Source organism: Rhinatrema bivittatum, chromosome 16, assembly GCF_901001135.1.
Source record: "Rhinatrema bivittatum chromosome 16, aRhiBiv1.1, whole genome shotgun sequence".
NCBI lineage: Eukaryota > Metazoa > Chordata > Amphibia > Gymnophiona > Rhinatrematidae > Rhinatrema > Rhinatrema bivittatum.
The window spans coordinates 32,572,445-32,594,437 of NC_042630.1; the positions used below are offsets into that span (position 1 = coordinate 32,572,445).

The window sequence follows — 21,993 nt, forward strand, 5'->3', positions numbered from 1 at the left end:
ACAGAGGTGGATACATATTTTGGACACAATTTCACCTAAAGGACTCAATAAAGAACTGGAATGGCATTTATTTATTTAGATTTTGTATGGCCTTTAAGGCGGCCTTTTGATTGGTTCCTATGCCTGTGGTTTGATTGGTGCAACTGTTTCACACTGTTTTCAATGGTTTAAAACCCTGTATACCTTTTACTATGCGCTCCCTGTCAAAATCTAACCTCGAAGCACACTGGTATGTCTGCGCTTTTAAGTTTCTATTATGTTTCTTGTCTGTTTGCCTAACTTTACATAGTCCATATTTTTATATGTTTATTTACAGATTTGCTCTGAATTTCATGTCCCTCCGACGCAGCCTCGGCGAAACATGGGTCTGTGTCGGGGGACCCGACTTAACTTGAATTATTATAACAGTGATATTGCCACTTGAATATGAATGATGAAGTGATGAAATAAAAATATATTGGAAGTAATATGGCCTAGGAAATATTCTCTGCACTTGTCATGTTCTATATGTGATTATTTGGGGAACATCTATTGTCTTGGACATCCAGGAATGCTTCCAACATTGGAACTGTCTTTTGGGGTTTTTTTTTTTAGGTTGTATAAACTGGAGAACACCAGATTCTGTTGGTGTTGCCTTTTCCTCTTCAACTACAAAATTATTGTTTTTGCCATTTTCTTTATAAATGATAAGTGTTATCATCCGTAGGCGTAACACTTCTGGTGCTATCTGGCGATGGTGCCGATGGCAAATCTGGGCAAACATGCGGTATTGGGCATTGAAGTGAGTCTACAGTTGAAGTGGATGTATCTGATGTAAAGGTATGACAAGTATCATCTGTGTCATAGTATAGATCTTGTTGATGGTGTGTTTTGGATGTTTGTTTTGATGTTTTTTTTCTATGGAACTGGATTGGGTCTTTCATATATCCTTTAACAAAACGTGACCACATCTTTCTTATGAAGGAATGGTCTTCTATTTTTGGGAAGGAAAGAATTATGTTCCCATCCGAGTCATACTCGATATCTACTTATTTGTTCGATGTTTTGAAATGTGTTCTTCCTCCAGGTAATCAGGCTCAGAATTTGTGAGTGTGATTATATGACCAGACTTTCTCTTCACCTTGGTAAGAAATTCAAAGTCTCCTGAGCTAGCATGAGGGAATGCTTAGAATTGTCACTAATTTGGCTTAAGTGAGACATGGCCAGGTCCTCTGAGTCATGGTGGTGACCTAGTCTTCTGCACTCAGCGCAGATGTCTTCAGCACTGATGTGCTCGGTGCTGATGTTCTCTGCGCTGATGTTTTTGGCTCAGGTTGTGTCATGTTCTGTGTTAGTATCGATCTTTAAGTTTGCGTTGATTATGCTGAACTTTATGCCAATATTTGCTTTGTGAGACCTGCACCGAAGTTGGCATCATTTGTCGACATTTTCACATGGTGTGAGTTTTCGCTGAATGGCCCCTATTATCCTCCTCTAAAGTAGACATGTGAAATGAGGAGTGAGGGGCAACTTGTACTTCAATAGGTTGTGTTTGTCAATTTTTTTTTAGAGGCCTTTATTCGTTACTGAGCATCATTGCCATAATCTCATTTTGCATTTTTAATTTTCTGTAATCCTGGCCCCCTAGGTGTCATTCTGCCACAGGACTTACAGTTTGTGGAATCGTGGTGCGGTCCCCAATGGCGGAGGCATAGTTGGTGGGGTATCCAAGCCAGACATTTTTCTCCTATAGCAATCCTATAATTTAAAAGGCTTTTCACCTTTCATCGTGGACATCCTGTGAGAGAGTTGGAACAGTACCCTGTGTTTGCGAAAGCGGACAAAGTAAAACTGATGATGAGGAGAGAGGATTGTTGGAGAATGCTCAGTTAAAAGTTCAAGGACTTTCTGAGCCATCTAAGGAGAACATGTCCCAGTTTGACACTAGAGAGGGACGTCAAAGCACTTGTGTGGCTGTACTGCATGCTTGTCCACGGAGAATGCAGCTAGCGCATATTAATGTACGAAGAAGGATCGAAACTACATTTCCCACCATGCCTCAGTGCCGCATGGTTGTGAGATTGTACTACACTTCCTATCATGGTTCAGTAAAATTCCTGGTTATCCTAACTATTTAAGGCATTGTTCCTGAACCTCGCTTATCCTCTACATTTTCAGCTACTTATTTGGAAAACCACATTCAGTCTCTTAAAAATGAACACATTTTTGATCCTCGTCCTACCACACTTCAGCTTTAGAACATTTCCCAGCATGCCTCTTAATCTGCCTTCCGGTCTCTCAAAAACCTACTGGGGGGGGGGGGGAGGAGGTACCAGGGGCGCTTTCACTCTCTAACAACACTTACCCATTCATGGCTATTTCAAGAGGATAGGTGATAATCGTAACAACGTCAATAAAATAAGAAAGGTCGGAATTTTGTGCAAAGCCCACTGTCACCGAGCAGTATATTTTCCCCGCGCCTGCGCCGAGAGACCATTACCCACGAGCCGCTCTGAGCCTGCGCAGTGCTCCAATAGCAGGCACGCGAGCACCCACCAACGATCTGCCTCTTTTTTTTTAATTCCTCTGTGTACGGCGTAGGCAAACATGTCTTTCCTGCTTCCCCTCCCCCTTTCCTTAATCTCAGCATTTCGATTGGCTGCCTCAGCCATCTGTCAAACCGGAGCCTTGCCTGGGTGGTCCATGGGGCGCAGGCGCCTTTGCTTCCTTCGGTGGAGTTAGGCTGTGTCCTGTGAAGCGGCGATTCTAGCCCTCTCTCCAGAAAGTTCCTTCCTCGCTGTAGCGTGTCTCTCTTTACTTTTCTCTGTTTTCCTCCGGTAGCCGGCGAGATGATGAGCCGCCCGGTGCTCGTGCTGAGTGAGTAACCGGGGTGGGAAAGAGGGTGGAGGAAGTGGATTTCGTGCCAGAGGCGGCGGCTTGCGCGTTTATTTGTATCCCTTAGGCCCGGCTTCGGCCCATTCATTCTGGCCAGATTGCACTGAAAATTCAAATTAGTAAAAGAAAAAAACAAAAGAGTTCGTGACCTTGCATATTAATGAAAGTAATGTGAAAGGACCGCCTTCCGGCCCGTTTCTATCTGTAATTAATTTTTTTGCGGGACGACGACGGACGGACGGACGGCTTCCAAATTGCAGGAGTTTGCGCAACCTCTGATTCTACCAAATGCCCCGAGGCATTATATTTCCCTCTCTTTCTTTGCGCTAAAGTTCCAGTAAGAATAGGAGCAACATAACTGATCAGTTCTGGGAGCCAGGGACTAAGTGTGCACTAAAGAGGTTGAGTTCCCTGTACGTACCCGGATCAGTCCAGACTCCTGCTGATGGAGACAGGGAAGTTTTGACAGACTCTGCCCTATACCCTGAGGTGCCACCCACAGTCCGTCAGTATTTCTCTGTCTCCAGCAGATGGTGGAGGTGCAAAACTCACAGTCTGTACTGATTACTAACAGGCCAATACAGTACAGTGCATCCAGCGGAGCGCACTGTTAACCCTTGTTTGGACACGCAAGCTTTACCCCTTATTCAGTAGGGGTAATAGCACGTCCAACTCCCTTCAAACTAATAGTGCCCACAACATACAAATGGCCCTATTAGTTATTCCTGTGCGATTCAGTAAGTAAAATGTGCAGCCAAGCCACACATTTTACTTTCAGAAATTAGCGCCTACCCAAAGGTAGGCGTTAGTTTCTCTCAGCACCGGGAAAGTGTACAGAAAAGCAGTAAAAACTGCTTTTCTGTATACCCTCCGACTTAAATCATGGCGATATTAAGTCAGAGGTCCTAAAAGTTAAAAGTAAAAAATAAAAATTTAAAATCGGCCCTCGGCTTGAAAACCGGACGCTCAATTTTGACGGCGTCCGGTTTCCGAACCCGTGGCTGTCAGTGGGTTTGAGAACCGACGCTGGCAAATTGAGCGTCGGCTGTCAAACTCGCTGACAGCTGCCACTCCTGTCCAAAAAGAGGCACTAGGAACGCGCTAGTGTCCCCTAGTGCCTCTTTTTACCACGGCCCTAATTTGTATAGGCCACCCTCTTGAATCATGTGGCCTGTGCATGTGCCGGGATTCCCGTGACTTTTATTGTATCGGCCCGTTAGAAAGAAAAGTCAATACAGGCCGATACAGTAAAGTTCGCAGGAGAGCGGGCGAGCGCACAGGCCACTCCTGTGCGTGCAATTCACTAAAAAAAATAATTCAAATTAAGGCCCGCGGTAAAAAGAGGCGTTAGGGACACTAGCACGTCCCTAGTGCCTCTTTTTTGACAAGAGTGGCGCTGTCAGCGAGTTTGACAGCCGACACTCAATTTTGCCGGTGTCTGTGCTCAAACCCGCTGACAGCCATGGGTTCGGAAACCTGATGCCGGCAAAGTTGAGTGTCCGGTTTTCAAGCCGAGGGCCAATTTAATTTTTTTTTTTTATTATTATTTTTAACTATTGGGACCTCTGACTTTAATATCGCCATGATATTAAGTCAGAGGATGTACAGAAAAGCAGTTTTTAACTGCTTTTCTGTGCACTTTCCTGGTGCCGGGCAGAAATTAACACCATCTTTGGGTAGGCGCTAATTTCTGAAAGTAAAATGTGCGGCTTGGCTGCATGGTTTTACTTACTGATCATCACGCGGGAATAACTAATAGGGCCATCAACATGCATGTGCATGTTGAGGGGCGCTATTAGTTTCGGGGGGGGGGGGGGTTGGACGCGCATTTTGACATGCTAGTTTTACCCCTTATTCAGTAAGGGGAACATAGCGCGTAGAAAATGCGGGGTTAACACTGTGCTCCCCCAGAGCGCACGGTACAGTATTGGCCTGTTAGACAGATGAATAAGATCTTAAAAAAAACAAAAACAGAACAAAAAGGATTCTGAAGAAGAAATAGTGAGAGGAATTGAAGATCCTTCAGCCTCCCAGGGGGTTGCCAGGTCCTGAGGGGACCATCCCACCCTGGTGTTTTAGGCACCTGAGAGAGAATGGGTCTGCCTGATGCTCTGAAGCAGCCGACAACCATCCAGGGCCGTGCTGCTGCCTCACTGCTGTCGTCATGGCGTCCCCCAAAAGATACCTCCCCCGGGGAGGTAGCGGGTGCACCGGCCGGCCTGCATGAAGCTCGAGAGACGCTCACCGCAATGCGAGCACTGGCTCGCACGAGGCATGGCACAGCAGATGCGGACTGCGCGACAGGCCCCAGTAACCTTGGGAAGAAGGGAAAAGCGCCGAGATGGAAAAGCAGGAGGAAATAATTCACAGCCTTCCGCAATTCCCTCGTCTGGGCAGGCAGCCTGCTAAGCAGTCTTGCCTCAGCTTGCTCTGCCGGTTTCCATTTTTTTTTTTAACTTTATTAAAACAAAGGCCTAGGAGAGAGGAAGGAAGAAACAAACCAGAAAAATAAATGATACTTCCCTGAAGAAATGATAGAAGCTACTCAAAACCCTCACTGAAGGGGAGGGAGCTGGACCACCTGTCACCTCGGCACCCCAAGGAGCAAATTTGGGGTTCCCAACCCCTGCTCGTCCTTTAACCTATAACCAGGGGGGATGGTCCCACCAGGACCTGTCCAACCCCCTAGGAGGACAGAATCTACTTGAAAAATTTGCTTCTTTTACTTTGGTTCAGAACTGCAGGTTTTGCTCCACCTCCAGAGATAGAGAAATACTGAGGAGTTGTAGGTGGCATACCAGATTATGAGGCGGTGTCTGTGAAACTTTCTCTGTCTCCATTGCTGGAAAGGAGGCAAAAACAGGAGGATGGACTGATCTGGGTACATACAGGGAAAGAATGAATTTAGACTGTGAGCCCACGGGGGACTGGTAAATATCTACAGTACCTAAATGTAATCCGAAAAGCAGAATATAAATACATTCAGTAGTAGATCAGAGGACCTTTGGTGTTATGTGACAATAAACTGTAGCTATTAAAATACTTCTGGTTGGTTTTGAATGGGAATTATTTTCATCCTGATCCTGTGTTATTGTAGGAACTTCATTTTAGATTTTTTTTTTTTTGTTGCTAACGGGGATGAGTTGACGGATTAGCTTTCTGCCAAAAGCTGAACTGTTTTGATCTCTTAAATGCACTTTTGGGTGATACCCTAGATGTGACAAATTTCAGTTGTGTTATTTTGAATGGTAATTTAATTTTGCTGGGCTAGAATTTTGTATTTCTACTTCTGTTGCTGAGTTTTGGCATGAAGAGAGTCTTGTTTGAAGTGGTTCATTTTTGGTGGGGTATTAGTGACTGATGTGAGCAGTTGCTTTGAATGGGTTCTGTTTAGAGATATTGCTTGTTCTTGTGTTATAGAAAAGTGTGCACGAGAATGTGGTTTGTTTAGGTTGTCTCTCTCTGTGTTCATGGTGACAGGAATGATATTTTTACAAAATAGTTATTGAAAGTTGTTTGTAATCAAGATCATTGGTATGCAATTGGTCAACCGGTGGCCGAGATGGAGTGGAGGCTGCAGGGCTACCTGGAGGACTCCACCCGCAGGCAGTTGAAGTGGGAAAAAAAGCCATAGGACATATTGCAGGCTTGCCAAACCTGTGCCTGATCTGATTAGGGGGGAAAAAAGGCACATCCTCTGCATCAGCTGGCAGCAGGAGCAGTGTCAGTATTTGGGTGGTGTCATTTCCTACTGCTGCGGGGTCAGTCTCGTGAGAGGAGCAGCGAGATTTAGCAGCTCCTACTGCAAGACTGGCTCTGCAGTGGTGAGGGGCAGGGGTGGTGTCACTCGGGTGCTGCCCCTGCTCCTGCTGCTGGCTCACGCAGGGTGAGGGAGAAGCCCGACACTAGTAGACTGTGTTGAGCAGTCACTCCACTTGGAGCGGGAGGAGGAATAGCCTGGGAGTGACTGGGTGGGGGAGGAGGAAGGTGATGAAAGCATGGGAAGGAAAGAGCAAGGAATGGAGGGGGGGAAAAGGGGGAGGATACTGAGGAAATAAGATGAGAAAGGGGAATCATTGGGGTGAAAGGCAGGGGACTCTGGAGGGATGGGGAGGAGCTGAGGTAGTGTGAGAAGGGGAGGAAGGGGAACTGTCTGGTGGGGAAGGAGGGAGGGGTGGTTGGAGAGAGGTGAGGAGGAGCTGGGGTGGTGGGGGAAGGAGCTGATGTGAGGCCAATGGCTTAAGTGGAAAAGAGGCTTTGGGCTGTCGGCGGACTGCATACCACCAGCGGCTTGAGTGGAGGCCACCTTGTGATCCCAGCCTGATAGAGGCCAAAGTGAAGAGACGCGCCCAGAGCTCCCAGGGGAGCAAGTGGAAGAAAAGAAAAGGTGAAGTGTGTATGTGCACGTGCGTGTCAGAGAGGAAGCATGAGTATGTGTGGGAGAGGGAGAGTGTGTGCATATGTGAGAGACAGAAGGGAGAGGGTTTGTGTGCCCTCCCTCCACCATTAATTCCCAGGTATGGGGAGTGGGATTTTTTTTATCCTTTTTGGTTTTGGGTGTTTGCCTCTGCTGTTTGAGGTATTTTGCTGGTGTTTGGGATATTAATAGACAATTTGAATGAGTTTTTAAATATTGGATGTTTGTTCTTCAGCTGTCTTGAAATATCTATTTTCGTTATTGGTATGGTTTTACTATTATGATTGATGTTTTATCCCCATGTTTTAATGAAACCGGTACGATAAGACCTGGTCTTGAGTGTCGGTATAGTAAAAGAAGTTAAATAAATAAATAAATAAATATATTTTTTTTGTTTGTTTAGTGGGGAATGGTGATGTTTCTGTTTTTGCATTGTTGTTCTGTGGACAGGGTCTAGCTTGTGATGTCCAGTTTGATTTTTGTCTGCACATTTCTATTTCTACTTTGTGGTCTCTTTGTTTTGTATTTGGTGGGGGTCTGTTTTTTGCATGTGTGGCAGAGGTGAAGTGTTCTGCTGGTGTGTGGCTTTTATGTGGGGTTGTGTGGCAGCCTGGCTTGTTCCATTTTCTTGGTGGGAGGTATATTTATATTTTAAGAGCTGGTGCTGTATTTGCAGTGTTACTTTTTCATGGGTGAGATTGTTTGAGCGCTGGCAGTTGGTGCTGTTTTGGCATGGGAGGTTTGCCGTGGGTAGTTGTTGTTCATGGTTTTCTGGGGGTCGGGCCCACATTCAACATGCGTTGCAGTGGGCCTGGTGGGTGTGTGTTTGCAGGGTTTTCTTGTTGGCACCACAGTGCATGTGGATTTAGTGTACAGGTTGTTGTGAGCATATTTTCGCCTCGGAAGACTACTCTGAATGTTATTTAAATGCACAATCTGCTATTATAGATGCATAATTTCTAATTGTGTGTTTGTAGAGGGCCGGGTAGGGGGTGCTATGGCACCTAGTGCTCTTGCATTGGCCATGGGTTCTGGGAGGAGGGGGTGGACCTGGCTAGGGAGGAATGTCAGATTTTAGGGTTTGGATTGCTAGAGTGAATCACCGGGGTGGGGGGGGGGGGCGCAGGCACTACTTGTTCACATGGGCAGCAAAAAAGCTAACACCGACCCTGGGTATGCAGAAATGTATCTTTGAATAATCTACCCAGTCTTAATTCTGTTGGCATGTGTTTCTGTTTCTGGTAGGCCAGAATATGAAACGCGAGTCTGGAAGGAGAGGTCCAGACAGGAAACATCAATGCTGCCAAGGTAGAGTATTTCTTCATTTATGTATTTTTTTTCATTATACTGTGTGGGGGCTTTATTCATAAAAAGCAGTATTTTTTCATCAGTGGCCATATTTTACCAGAAGTTTATTTTGAATGAAATGAAAATGTTTACTGATTTAAGAAGATTATGAAATCAATGCAATAACAAATGTTAGTTTAGCTAGAATATGACATAATAGGGGATACTGGGGTTGGTTTGGTTTTTGTTTTTTTTTTTTTAATTAAGCAACTTATTCCAGAACCCTTTATTACTACCATGCATGGACTTCTAAAGAAAACCAGCATAGTTATCATGATGTCCAAAGTGTTGTATGTAAATGGAGTGGAGAAAACTCTTATTTAGACCTTCCACAAAAAGGGAGCTTAGAAACCAAATAATTTGTGTAATTTATTCACAACCTTAAATCGGTTTACATTTGACCACTGTGTACTTTGCTTCATTTTGTAGACCATTGCAGATGTGATTCGTACATGTTTGGGACCAAGAGCAATGATGAAGGTAATGTACGTGTTTGCTGTTTAACAAGGAAAGAAGTGCTCTTAGGGTGGTAATACCTTATACACAGGATTTGTCATTCTTCATCTTTAAAAGTGATATATTTCCTGTAGATAGGGCTGAATTAGCCATGCTTGTCTGGAAGCCGTCGTGACACCAAGTAGGCGGAGTTTTCCTCAGTGACACACAACGGCAAACCGCCTAAGCAGGGGTTTTTTCACCCACACGAATGGACCTTTAAATAGAGATGTAGCCCTCACCATTTGCCAACAGTGGGGCTTCCCCGCAATCGACCTCTTTGCCACGGAAATCAACCGTCAGACTCTGGTCTTTTGCTCCATCTACCCCAGTAAACTTCGATACACCCTCCCATTCTGCTGATATCCAGGACAATTCAGAAATGCATTCAAGATATAGCGGACATGATCCTCTTCACTCCAGCATGACAAAGACAACCATGGTATGTGTATCTCATGCGACTTTCCATTTGCCCACTAATACCACTGGAGAACCATCAGCAACTTTTAACAACAAGAAGGAGGCGCTCTCCTCCATCCAATGCATCAATCCCTACATCTCACGGCATGGAGATTGAAAGGCAAATATTAAACCATCTAGAGGCCTATCCTCCAAGTAGAGGACATCCTCATTGCTTCCTCTCGGAAGCCTTCAAACCAGACGTAATTATGCGGGCAAAAGTAACACTATCAAATGTGGTGTAAGCTACGGAACCTAGATCTCTTCTCAACTACTGCCACTCAGCTACTAGAGTATCTTCATACACTTTATGAAGTGGGTTTGGCCACCACATCTGTTCGAGTACATATCAGCACTATGCAGCTTTTTCATCATTCTCATAATGACCTACCGATTCTAATCATCCGTTGATCTCCAGATTCATGAAGGGCATGCTCCGACTCCGACCACCGGTGACGAATCCACCCATGCCATGGAACCTGAACATTGTCTTGGAACAACTAATGCTACCCCCCTTGAACCATTAGACATAAGCCACATAAAATACCTAAAATGGAAAATGGTTTTCCTGGTAGCTATCACATCGGCTAGAAGTCAGTGACTCCCAGACAGCATGGCTAATTCAGCCCTGTTATAGACGTGGGGGGGGGGGGGGGGGGGGGGGAAAGCAAGTTTGCTTACCGTAAACAGTGTTTTTGTAGATAGCAAGAGATGATTAGCTATGCGACCCCTCCCTCCTCCCTAGACATTCCCACGAAGGACACATCCTGTTTTATTACCTCTCGCTTGCTACAAAGAAACTGAGGAGGAGAGGGAATCGCGCGGGAACACCACCACGCAGCCGCACAGAGTCAAAGCTCTGTGACTCATTGAGGAAACTCCGCCTACTTGGGGTCACGACACTTCCCAGACAGCATAGCTAATTCATCCTGCTATCTATGGAAACACTGTTTATGGTAAGCAAACTTGTTTTTCTATAAAAAGCACGTCATGCTATCTTCATTGTTACCACCAGGATGTAAGTTTTCCTTAAGTTTCTAAAATATCACTGCTTTGTGCTGAAAGTATGTATTTTTAAGCTATTCCATGTCACTTTAAAGCATTTTCCAAAGGTATAGTTCCCTATTCTCCCTTTTCCAGATGCTTTTTGGACCCGATGGGTGGAATTGTCATGACCAACGATGGAAATGCCATTCTTAGAGAGGTACGTGCCTTCATTCGTTGAACATGATGGAAGATAAGGATCATAAGGCTCATCCATCCATCCATCTTCATTCCTGGTTCAGTGCTAGAGACCTCAGTTGATGTCTAGCTTTGCCCTCACTTCCTTGACTAGGGATCTTCTGGAATCCGTTATCATTTTGTCGCCAGCAGCTCCTCTGAGAGGCCAGGCCATTCTGTGAATCCACCACTTTTTCTGTGAAGAAATATTTTCTGCTGTTGCTTCTGAGACTACCTCCTTGGAGCCTCATACGTGATCTCTTGTTCTAGCATTCTCTTCTCTGAAAAGGGCTTGCATTTCCTCAAGTCCACCTTAATAGTTTATGGACTTTTCATCCAGGAACTTTCAGGACAACTTGCAGTCTGATTTCTGGGTGATCCATTAGCCTGGTTTACTGGCAATGCTGATAAACCAAGACATTGTGAACATTCCACCCTGTAGGGCCCCACCATATTGTCCTCCAGAACCCCACTGACCCCATCTGAAGACAGGGAGGGATTGTTTAGTAGCAGCATAAAGTCTTCCTGCAAAACCACCTGCTCCCCTGCATATGTATGAAGGAAAGTCCAACAGTTCATAACTGTTTCTAGGTATCACTAGCTTAAACAGTTGGTCAAACCCAGCTCTAGCATCTTCCTCATTCGGTGGTAAGAAACTAACTGCATCATTCTTCAAAATGCGTTATGCAAGCGAAAAATGCTGTAGCGCATGTCACGAATGCAAATTTTTTGGAGGGGCGGGAATTAGTCAAATTAGAGGACGTATTGCACTGTGTGATAGCATAACGCATGCATTTGCACGGGCTTAATGCCAGAAATAACTACACCTTTTTCCCCTGGCGTTAAGCTGTGGCGATATGCCCGAAATGGCCATAATGCAATTCGCGATATATTTTTGGAATTGCATTTTGGACATTTCTGGGCTTGGGGAGGGGGAGAGGGGAGTGGAGTAGATAGAGAGGCAGACAAAACCCAGGAGTCTGGACTGATCTGTGGTGCTACAGGAATGAAAATTAGCAGGTAAACAATTTTCCTTACCATAACAGAGAACCTGTTCTTCAGAGTAACCCCAGCAGCTTAAAAGTCCTTGCCCACCTGTCATTCAATTAAAAGATACCAAATGCTAGAATATTGTATTCAGTTCTAAAAGTCATAGCTCCAAAAGGATATACACAAGCTAGAGGTGGTTCAGAGAAAGGATATCAAAATGGTACAGGGTGTAAGCCAAAAGCACCATGAGACTGAGAATGAAGGGACTAAACACATATACTCTAGAGGAGCAGAGATGGAAGAGTATGATAGACATTCCTGTTCATACCCAGATCAGTCCAGACAGGTGGGTTTATTGCATCCCTACCAGAATGTTTTTTATATAATTTGTTTTTATCATGTAATTACCGAAAATGACGTGTGTTAGATGTTAATACCCTGTGAACCGTTGTGATGTAACCACGAATGACGGTATACAAAAATCTTTTCCGTCTCTCGGACCATCTGTTCGTCCTGTGGAGCGGTCCCAGGAGGGGTCATAAAACTTCAAGGGCCACTATTGCTCGCTGGCTGAAGGAAGCTATTGGTTCTGCATACCTTGTTCAGGGCCGTCCAATCCCGATCGCAAGCAGCTTCGTGTGCGGAATGACAACATGTGTTGCCGCAGAAAATTTGTCAGATGGCTACTTGGAGATCTGCTCATACTTTTGCCAGGCATTATCGCCTGGATGTCTGGGCCCCAGAGCCCGTTCCTTCAGGGCAAGTGTGCTCGAGCGGGACTCTCTCCAATCCCACCCTGGTTAGGGAAGCTTTGGTACATCCCAGGAGTCTGGACTGATCTGGGTACGTACAGGGAAAGGAAAATTGGTTCTTACCTGCTCATTTTCATTCCTGTAGTACCACAGATCAGTCCAGAGTCTGCTCGGCCGGTAGTGTTATCTTTCATATTCGATAATCTATCAGCTTGTGTTGTTTATACCATATGCCCCCCTTTACAGGTCAAGAGTTAGGGGCATAGTTTCGTTCATTCTGTTCCAAGTTTTTCATTCCCTTTGCTCTTAGGGTAGGAGGTTGGGTTATGGAAAAGTTTGGTTATAGGTGGAAGTAATTCTGCTTGGGGTACAGTGTAATACTGAAAGACTCTAGGTGGCACCTCAGGGGTGAAGGATGGAGTCCGTTAAAACTTCTGATGGGGGGCCCCAGTACCCTGGGAGGGTCTCTAGTCTGCTTTTTCCCCCAGAGTTCATTCATTCTTTAATGCACCAGGCCACCTTGGAAAGTGGTGCTTAGAAGAGGGGACCTCCAATAGGTCAAGTTCCTGAGGGCCCCTCTGGAAAGGTGGCCAGGAAGAGGATCTGCTGGCGGCAACGCAAATCTGGACTATTCATACCCCCGTGGGGTGAGGAGTTTCCTGGGATTTAATGACGGATGAGTCCGATTAGGAGAGGGTCAGGGGGGATCTGCCTTCGCCCTCTGATAGTTTGGACGCGAGTCTGGCATACTTCCCTCAGTTGAGGGTGATGACACTAAGGTGGTCCGTATATTCCGTTGTGAGGAGCTGGCCCCCCTTAATTCTGCATGTCCTGCTGGAGTTTGGTATTGCGGCAGCTCCTGTGGACCAGAGTCCAGACAAGATAGATCCAGTCTTAGAGGGGATGCTGAGTCCCGCTCAAAACCTTTCCTCTCAACGCCATGTTGCAGCAAATGATGGTTCAGGAGTGGGATACTCCAGAGATTGGGCCCAAGGTTGGCAGAGCCATGGACAAGACATTTTGGAGCTATTATGGGTTCCAAAAGTGGACGCATCCGTTTCAGCGGTCATGAAGCAGACTACCATCCCAGTGGCTGGGAGCAGCAGCATTGAAAGATCTCCAGGATCACAATCTGGAAGGTCACCTCGAGGATTTTCAAAGTTTTGCCCTGGGTATTCGTGCTGTGGTCTGCAGTAGGTACATGTTCAGGGCAGGCCTCTGCTGGGTGCAGCAGTTGCTGAGCGCCAAGGATTTGGAGCCCCAAGAGGTGAAGTAGGGCGGAACGTCTGGAAGCTGCCGTCGCTTATGGCGCGGATGCTTTGTATGACCACCTTCGCACCTCGTCGCAGATGATAGTGTCTGCAGTCTCTGCTAGGAGGCTCTTGTGGCTCCATTACTGGGGTGAGTCTGGAAGTGCCCCAGTGGATGGTGGTGACAACGATGCTAGCCTCTCTGGCTGGGAAGCGGTATGCCAGACTCTATTAAGGGTCAGTGGTCTCTGGTGGAAGCGTCTTGGTCGATCAGTCGTCTTGAGACTAGGGCCATCTGGCTGGCTCTGCAGAGCTTCCTTCCCCTCCTGCACAATCAGGCAGCTGAGTCTTGTCAGACAATGCGACGACCGTAGCCTACATCAACCGGCAGGGAGGAACCAGGAGTCGTCCCGTAGTGATCGAAGCAGAGAAGCTGTTGTCCTGGGCGGAACAGCATCTAGGAATGGCGCTGTCCCACATTGCAAGATCGACCAATGTGCAGGCGAACTTCCTCAGCCGCCAACAGCTGGACCCAGGAGAGTGGGATCTGTCACAGGTGGGGCGAACCTCACTTGGACCTGTGGCGACTCACAAATGCCAAAGCAATGCACTTTTTCAGTCGCAGAAGAGATTACGGCGCAGAGGGAGTCGATGGCCTAGTGGTCCCTTGGCCGCACGAATTCCTCCTTTGGCCGCTGGTGGGAAAAATAATCCGGAGGATAGAATTTCACCCGGGGCAAGTGATTCTCGTGGCACCAGAGTGGCCACAGAGGCCTTGGTTCGCGGACCTCGTGAATCTGGCCTTGGACTGCCCTCTCCGTCTCGGTCATATTCCAAATCTCCTTTGACAGGGACCTATATTTTTCGATCAGGCGGATTGCTTTTGTCTTGCGGCCTGGCTTTTGAAAGGCGACAGTTGAGGAAGAAAGGTTATCCAGAGGCAGTTATTTCCACCCTGCTGCGGGCCTGGAAAGCCTCCACGTCCCTGGCGTATGTTCACGTCTGGAAGGTGCAAGCCTCAAGGGTGGCTCCTTGTAGGGCTTCAGTGTCTCTAGTTCTCTTTTCTGCAGAATGGCCTGGACAAAGGATCGTCTTATAATTCGCTGAAGGTTCAGATCTCTGCCCTAGGATGTTTGAGGAACCATACTCGGGGTGCTCCGCTAGCGACTCATCCGGATGTAGTGCTTTTTCTCCGGGGCGTGAAGCATGTGCGCCCCCCCGACTCACAGACTATGCCCTTCCTGGAGTCTGAACCTGGTTCTCCGGGGGTTGTGCGAGGGCTCCCTTTGAGCCGCTCAGGAAGGCCATCTTAAAGGATCTCCACACTGTGTGTTTTTGGTGGCCATTTGCTCAGCCAGGAGGGTCTCGGAGCTTCAGGCCTTGTCGGCCTGAGCTTCTCGGATTCCGGAGAGTCACTACGAACTGTCCCATCTTTTTTTTGCCCAAAAGTGGTCTCTGCCTTTCATGTGACTCAATCGGTGGAGCTTCTGGCTTTTCCAGCTGTGGAGCTGACAGGTCCTCATGCGAGACAACTTAGACAGCTGGATGTCAGACATGCTTTGTTGCTCTGTCTAGAGGCTACCAATGGATTCTGTTTGTCTGATCACCTTTTCGTTCTGTGGCAAGGTGCGAAGAAGGGACAGTTAGCGTCTAAAGCGACTATCACTCATTGGTTAAAGGAGTCAATAGCGTTTGTTTATATCGTGTCTGGTCACCCAGTCCTGGAGGGCTTGAGGGCTCATTCTACCCGAGCGCAGGCAGCATCATGGGCAGAGTGCCAGCTGGTTTCCCTGCAGGAAATCTGCAGGGAGGCTACCTGAAGGTCTTTACACACTTTTACCAGACCCCGGCAGTTTCGGGGCCAGTGTCATCCGAGCGGGGCTCTCGCAGTCCTTCCCTAATTAGGAGAGCTTAGGGTGCATTTCAGGAGTCTGAACTGATCCGGGTACATTCAGGGAAAGGAAAATTGGTCCTTACCCTGCTAATTTTTGTTCCTGTAGTACCACGGATCAGTCCAGACGCCCACCCATTGAGGGGTTTCCAGTTTTGTGGGTGGAGAGCCTGCTCGCTCTGTACTGTACTGTTGACTCTTTGCTTTTCTGAAGAAATGTATAGGTTTTTATAAGACTTTTTCCTGTTGTCAAAATTCTATTCTTCATCCTCTGCTGGTTCGGGGGATAGAGTTAGTTTAAGGCATTAAAAAAAAATGGTTATTCTATAAGATTATTCTGCTTGGGTTTGAGCAAATACTTAGGAGTAGCAGGTGGCACACCAGGTTAAGAGAGGGCGTGCTCGAAGATTTTCTCTGTCTCTATCTGCTGGAAGGGAGGCATAACCCAGCAGTCTGGACTGAACCATGGTACTACAGGAACGAAAATTAGCAGGTAAGGATCAATTTTCTTATGTAAAGACAAAGAGGTTAGAAATTTCTACCGTTTTGTATAGCAATATCTAATATTTTTCTTATTTATTAATATCCTTTTAAACAAGCCTTTCTCATTTTTTTTTTAAATTGGATTGGCACAGATTCAGGTCCAGCATCCGGCAGCAAAATCCATGATTGAGATCAGCCGTACACAGGATGAGGAAGTTGGAGATGGGACAACATCTGTCATTATTCTTGGTAGGAGAATTGGTGCATCTTGTGTTTTGTTGCCTTTCAATATAGAGTAGTATGAGCCCTGTGTGTTAAGCAGGATTCTTATTTTGTTTTGGAAAACTCGGCCCTTTTCAGCATATGATTCTGGAAAATGTAAACATTGCCTTTGTTTCATGGTGGTGTTTCTGCACCCTTTCCTCTCCTGCTGACAGCCAATGAGTGCCTCTTACTTGTGACCCTCTCCCCTCTGGTTTCCTGCAGCTTTTTTCTAACTCTCACTAAATTGCTATCCTTGGCTCCTCCTTAGACTTGTTCATTAACTGTTATCTTTGCTACATAGACACAACAGTCTGAAACAGTGGCATTATTTTGAATCTTTAGGGAATACTGACCATGACCAGTTAATTTTCAGCTTTTACTAGCTTAAAAGTCCAAATTTGCTAGCCTTATACTACTTGTCAATCCTTGTAGTCCTCTTAGTACGCTTTGTTTGCTCTGTTGGTGCTAATGCTGCTCTCTGATTTGTAGCTGGAGAACTGTTGGCTGTTGCAGAACAGTTCCTGGCACAGCAGATACACCCAACTGTGATTATTAGTGCATATCGCAAGGCGCTGGATGATATTATCACCACCCTGAAAGAAAACAGGTAAACAGTGTTTTTCTTTTTTTGGCAATGCTTTTGTGAGGTTGACCAGTTTGGTGATCACTGCCACAAATAAGTCTAGAAACTGACTTGTCAGAACCACCACATGAGGCATTCACTTCAGAACAGAACTGAGGCACATCGGGATAACATGAGAAACCTTTATAGTGAAATGAACTGATGATGCAGAGTCTTGTGGATGTAGTGAAGTGGTCAGTTGAGTTGGTGTTTTGATTTTTTTTTTTAAGCCATTTGCTTTCCCTTGCCCCAGCATGTCAGTTGATGTGAATAATCGTGAGATGATGCTGAAGATCATAAACAGTGCTATAAACACCAAGGTGATCAGTCGCTGGTCTGACTTGGCCTGTAACATCGCCCTTGATGCTGTGAAAACCGTTGAGTTTGAGGAGAACGGCAGGAAGGAAATTGACATCAAGAAATATGCCAAAGTAGAAAAGGTAATGCCACATTTCACTCTAGAGAAAGTTTATCAATAAACTTCTCTCTGCCTGTTAAAATTTAAACTGAGTTGTTTGGGGAAAAAGGAATGTGAGAATTCTTGACCTATATCTTGACATCAGCCTGTCTTCAAGGGTCCTGGTTGGTATATTGCAGTCCAGCCTTAAGACATTTTTTTGCCTTCATATTAATTTTGATTCACCTTCTTGTGCCTGTTAGATTCCCGGAGGTATAATTGAAGATTCATGTGTCCTACGTGGAGTAATGATAAACAAAGATGTCACTCATCCCAAGATGCGTAGGTGCATCAAGAATCCTCGCATCATTTTACTGGACTGCTCGCTGGAGTACAAGAAAGGGGAGAGCCAGGTACTATGGAGGGGGGGGGACAGTATTCTTCTTTTGTGAATTCTTCTCCACAATTTCAATAATCTCAGGACATTGGAGGTGGTGGGATGTTTTCTAAATCAGCTTTTCACATGTGTATTGTCGTTGTTTGGGAACTGTGCTGTTAAGCTTGGAGAAGAGAAAGCTGAAGGGCGATATGATAGAGGTCTATAAAATCATGGTCTAGAATGGGTAAAGGTGAATCTGTTGTTTACTTTTTTGAATAATAGGACTAGGGGGCATTCCATGAAGTTAGCAAGTAGCAAATTTAAAACTAATCTGAGATAAATTTTTTCACTCTGCACAGTTAAGCTCTGGAATTTGTTTCCAGAGGATGTGGTTAGGACAATAGTGTTGCTGGGTTTAAAAAAGGTTTGGTTCTTGAACATCCCCAGATCAGTCCAGAAAAGTGGGTTGTGTATCCCTACCAGCAGGTGGCGTCAGAACAATTAGAACTTTGGGCACTGCTACATAATGAGAGCGCCACCTGCAGTCCCTCAGTATTTCTCTGACTCCAGCAGGTGGTACAGATGCAATCCTGCATCTTTAGTTATATTTTTTATTTAGTTAGTTTGAATTTAATTTTATGGTTTACGGTCGCTTCCTGAGGTGTTAGGCGCCTTCGTGGGCCATCCCTCAGTAGAAGCCGGGCGTCCAGGGAATTGGATATTCCTGTCAGGGTTTCGCCTGCCACAGTTCGGTGTCTGACGACCAGGGGCTCCTGGCTACTCACCACCATCTCTGCTACAGCTGCTCTCTTGTCTCCTGCAACAGCTTTTCTCTGTGTCTTGGTAAAGTTTAATTTAAAAAAAAAAAAAAAAAGCTGTTTTCACTGCGGCTGACTGACAGTCTTCAGTGCTGAGGTAAGGAGAGGTGCAGGAGGGACCGGGTCTTTTAAGGCCGGCCGGGGAAGCTGTCAGCAGTGTTCCCCTCAGGTCCTGGGGCTCCGGGTCGTTTTCTGAGGGCATTGTTGAGTTTTTCTCCATGTGCCTCGTTTAGTCGCTGCTTCCCTGCTAGGGGCTTTGCGATTTCACTATAGACAGGCTCCTTTCCCGCGGCATGGCTGCGCGCATTTTTTCTCCTCAGCCGGTAGTCTCTTAGCCTGCAGCATGAAAGTTTGTTTTCTGGTCCTGCCTGACTGAAAATTTCTCTGCCTTGCGGCTCTGAGCGTTTCTTTTTTTATTCGCACCCTTTTCTATTTCACTTCAGACTATTGGCGCGCTGCTGTGGATGGGACCGAAAACAGAATCGCAGGCCTGCCGCGTGTGTGGTTCACGCGGCCAGGCGTTAGATGCGGCCCTCCTTATGCGCAGTGTGTTCCCCAGGGTTAGAGAGCTTTTCAGGGCTGCTTGCCTCCTCCCTTGGGGAGGGAATATCTGGCTCTCCTTCGGCTTTGCGGGAAGAGGATTCTCCGCCTGTTCTAGCCCCGGTGAGAGAAGACCTCACCGGGGGAAATGATGATTTCACCCCAGCCAACTCTCCAGTGGGGGAGGGGGACCCAGAGGGGTTTTCCCCAGAATTTGTCCTCCTTATGCACCAGGCTTTCCTGGCAAGGAAACGCTCGACGGTAAAGCAGCCCGGTTTCCTGGGGGCAGGTTTGGACCCGCCTGAGAAAAGAGGTCTGGGTACGGACCCTCATCAGCACTTCTCTAATCAGGCTCACCCCACGGGATTCTCCCCAGGGTACGCGAGATCCGATCCTGGGGCGACGCTGGCTTCTGAGGTAGTAGAGGCGGCAGACCGAATCCGCAGCCGGATCCCGCTGATGTGGATACTGATGATCCAGATGAGCCCGATGACCCTCCTACGGAGGGGGATGACCCCTGCGTGGTGCGTTTGTTCAAGCGGGATGAGTTAATACCCCTTATTCCCCAGGTCCTTGAAGTTCTGGGACTTAAGGTTTCTCAAGAAGAGTCTGACAACGAGGGCATCAATCCAGTCCTCGACGGCATTAGGGGTCCCAGAACATCTTTTCCTCTGCCTAAGAAGGTTCGCAAACTAGTGACCCGGGAGTGGGAGAATTTGGATTCTGGTCACTGCCCACCAGATGAACGCAAAAACAGTTTTTTTTCAGCCATCGCCGAGAACAAGACTCAGTGGGCATAGACGCTCTCGTGTGTCATTGGCCCACAGGGATTCTGCTGTATGCCTTCCCGCCCTGGCCCCTCATAGGTCGGCTTCTCCGCATAGAGCGGCACCTGGGAAGAGTGATTCTGGTGGCGCCAGAGTGGCCATGTCGTCTGTGGTTTGCGGATCTGGTACATTTTTGCTTTAGAGGGTCCATTTCAGCTGGCTCATCTAATGCATCTGCTCCGTCAGGGGCCCATATTTTCGGATCGGGAGGATCGCTTCTCTCTCGCAGCTTGGCTTTTTGAGAGGCAACTTTTATGCTTGAGGGGTTATTCAGAACAAGTCATTTGCACCCTCCTACAGGCGAGACGTCCAGCCACCTCTATGGCCTATGTGAGAGTTTGGAAGCTTTTTGAGACATGGTGTCGTCAGCATTCCTGCGACCCTTTAGCGGTGCATGTTCCTCGGGTGCTTGACTTTCTGCAACAGGGCCATGCTAAGGGCTTGGCGTTCAGTTCCCTTCGTGTACAAGTTGCAGCTCTAGGTGCCTTGCGGGGAAACTTTGACGGCTGTTCGCTGGCAGCACATCCGGATATTGCTCTGTTTCTTAAGGGGGTCAAACATTTGTGCCCTCCATACATTCAGTGTGTCCAGATTGGAGTTTGAATTTAGTCCTGCGAGTTCTGTGTGGTGCTCCTTTCGAGCCTCTTCGTGGAGTTTCCATGAAAGATCTGACTTTGAAAACAGTGTTTTTGGTGGCCATTTGCTCGGCCCGTCGGATCTGAGTTGCAGGCGCTGTCTTGTTGGGATCCTTTTCTTCAGATTTACGACGATCGGGTATCGTTACGTACGATTCCGTCCTTTGTCCCTAAGGTGGTTTCAGCCTTTCCAGTCAATCAAACTGTGGAGCTTCCGGGGTTCTCTAACTGGTCCCAGGAGACTTCTCAGAACAGAGACCTTCATCTTTTGGATGTGCGGCTCGCCTTATTGCGTTATCTGGAGGTTACCAATGACTTCAGACATTCTGATTATTTGTTCGTTCTCTTTGGTGGCCCAAAGAAGGGGGACAAAAAGTGTCAAAGGCGACCATATCACGGTGGATTAAGGAAGCCATTTGCGCGGCATACATAGCCCGAGGGCGTCAGGTGCCTTTGGGTCTCAGAGCTCATTTCACTAGGGCTCAGGCTACCTCCTGGGCAGTGTGTCAGTTACTGTCGCCTCAGGACATCTGTAGGGCGGCGGTGTGGTCTATTCACATTTTTATGAAACATTACCGATTGGACGTTAAGGCTTCTGATGAACCGTCCTTCGGGGAGAGTGTGCTTCGTGCGGGTCTTTCAGGTTCTTGCCCAATGTAGGGTGGTTTGGGTACATCCCTCTTTTCTGGACTGATCTGGGTATGTTCAGGAAATGAAAATTGGATCTTACCTGCTAATTTTTGTTCCTGTAATACCACAGATCAGTCCAGAGGCCCACCTCTTTCTTCAGATACTGAAAGACTGTCTTGGTCAGAACCTGCTTAAGTTTTTTATTGTTCAAGCTCCTTTTTTTGCAGACATGATTCATGCAGCAGTTTTTAGCAGTTGTTCGGTCTGGTTTTTTGCCAGTGACGAAGTGGTAGTCCGGAAATGTGGTTGGGTGCTACCCTTCGTTATTTAGTTCTGTTAGCATGGGCTTGGGTAGAGGTCAATACTGAGTGACTGCAGGTGGCGCTCTCGTTATGTAGCAGTGCCCAAAGTTCTGATTGTTCTCTGACTCCACAGCCCACTTTTCTGGACTGATCTGTGGTATTACAGGAACAAAACTTAGCAGGTAAGAACCAATTTTCATATAAGTTCCTGGAGAAGTCCATAAACTGCTAATAATCAAGTTGATTTAGGGAATTGCCAGTGATATTACTGGCATTAGTAGCATGGGATCTCCTTAATATTTAGGTACTTGTCAGGAACTTGTAACCTGGGTTGGCCACTGTTGGAAATAGGATGCTCAGCTTGATGGACTCTGTCTGATCCAGTATGGCAACTTCTTAT

The 21,993-nt window shown here is 46.7% G+C and overlaps 1 protein-coding gene across 1 annotated transcript in view; it reads left to right on the plus strand.

The window, feature by feature from the left end:
• Positions 1-2,693: 2,693 nt before the first annotated feature.
• LOC115077923 (T-complex protein 1 subunit gamma-like) overlaps positions 2,694-21,993 on the plus strand; it is a 35,225-nt gene continuing 15,925 nt past the window's right edge. The window contains 9 exon segments of the mRNA XM_029580363.1: positions 2,694-2,856; positions 8,537-8,568; positions 8,570-8,599; positions 9,068-9,123; positions 10,733-10,796; positions 16,332-16,428; positions 16,933-17,050; positions 17,319-17,505; positions 17,726-17,875. Coding sequence (XP_029436223.1) covers positions 2,829-2,856; positions 8,537-8,568; positions 8,570-8,599; positions 9,068-9,123; positions 10,733-10,796; positions 16,332-16,428; positions 16,933-17,050; positions 17,319-17,505; positions 17,726-17,875 — 762 coding nt within the window. The 5' untranslated portion in view covers positions 2,694-2,828.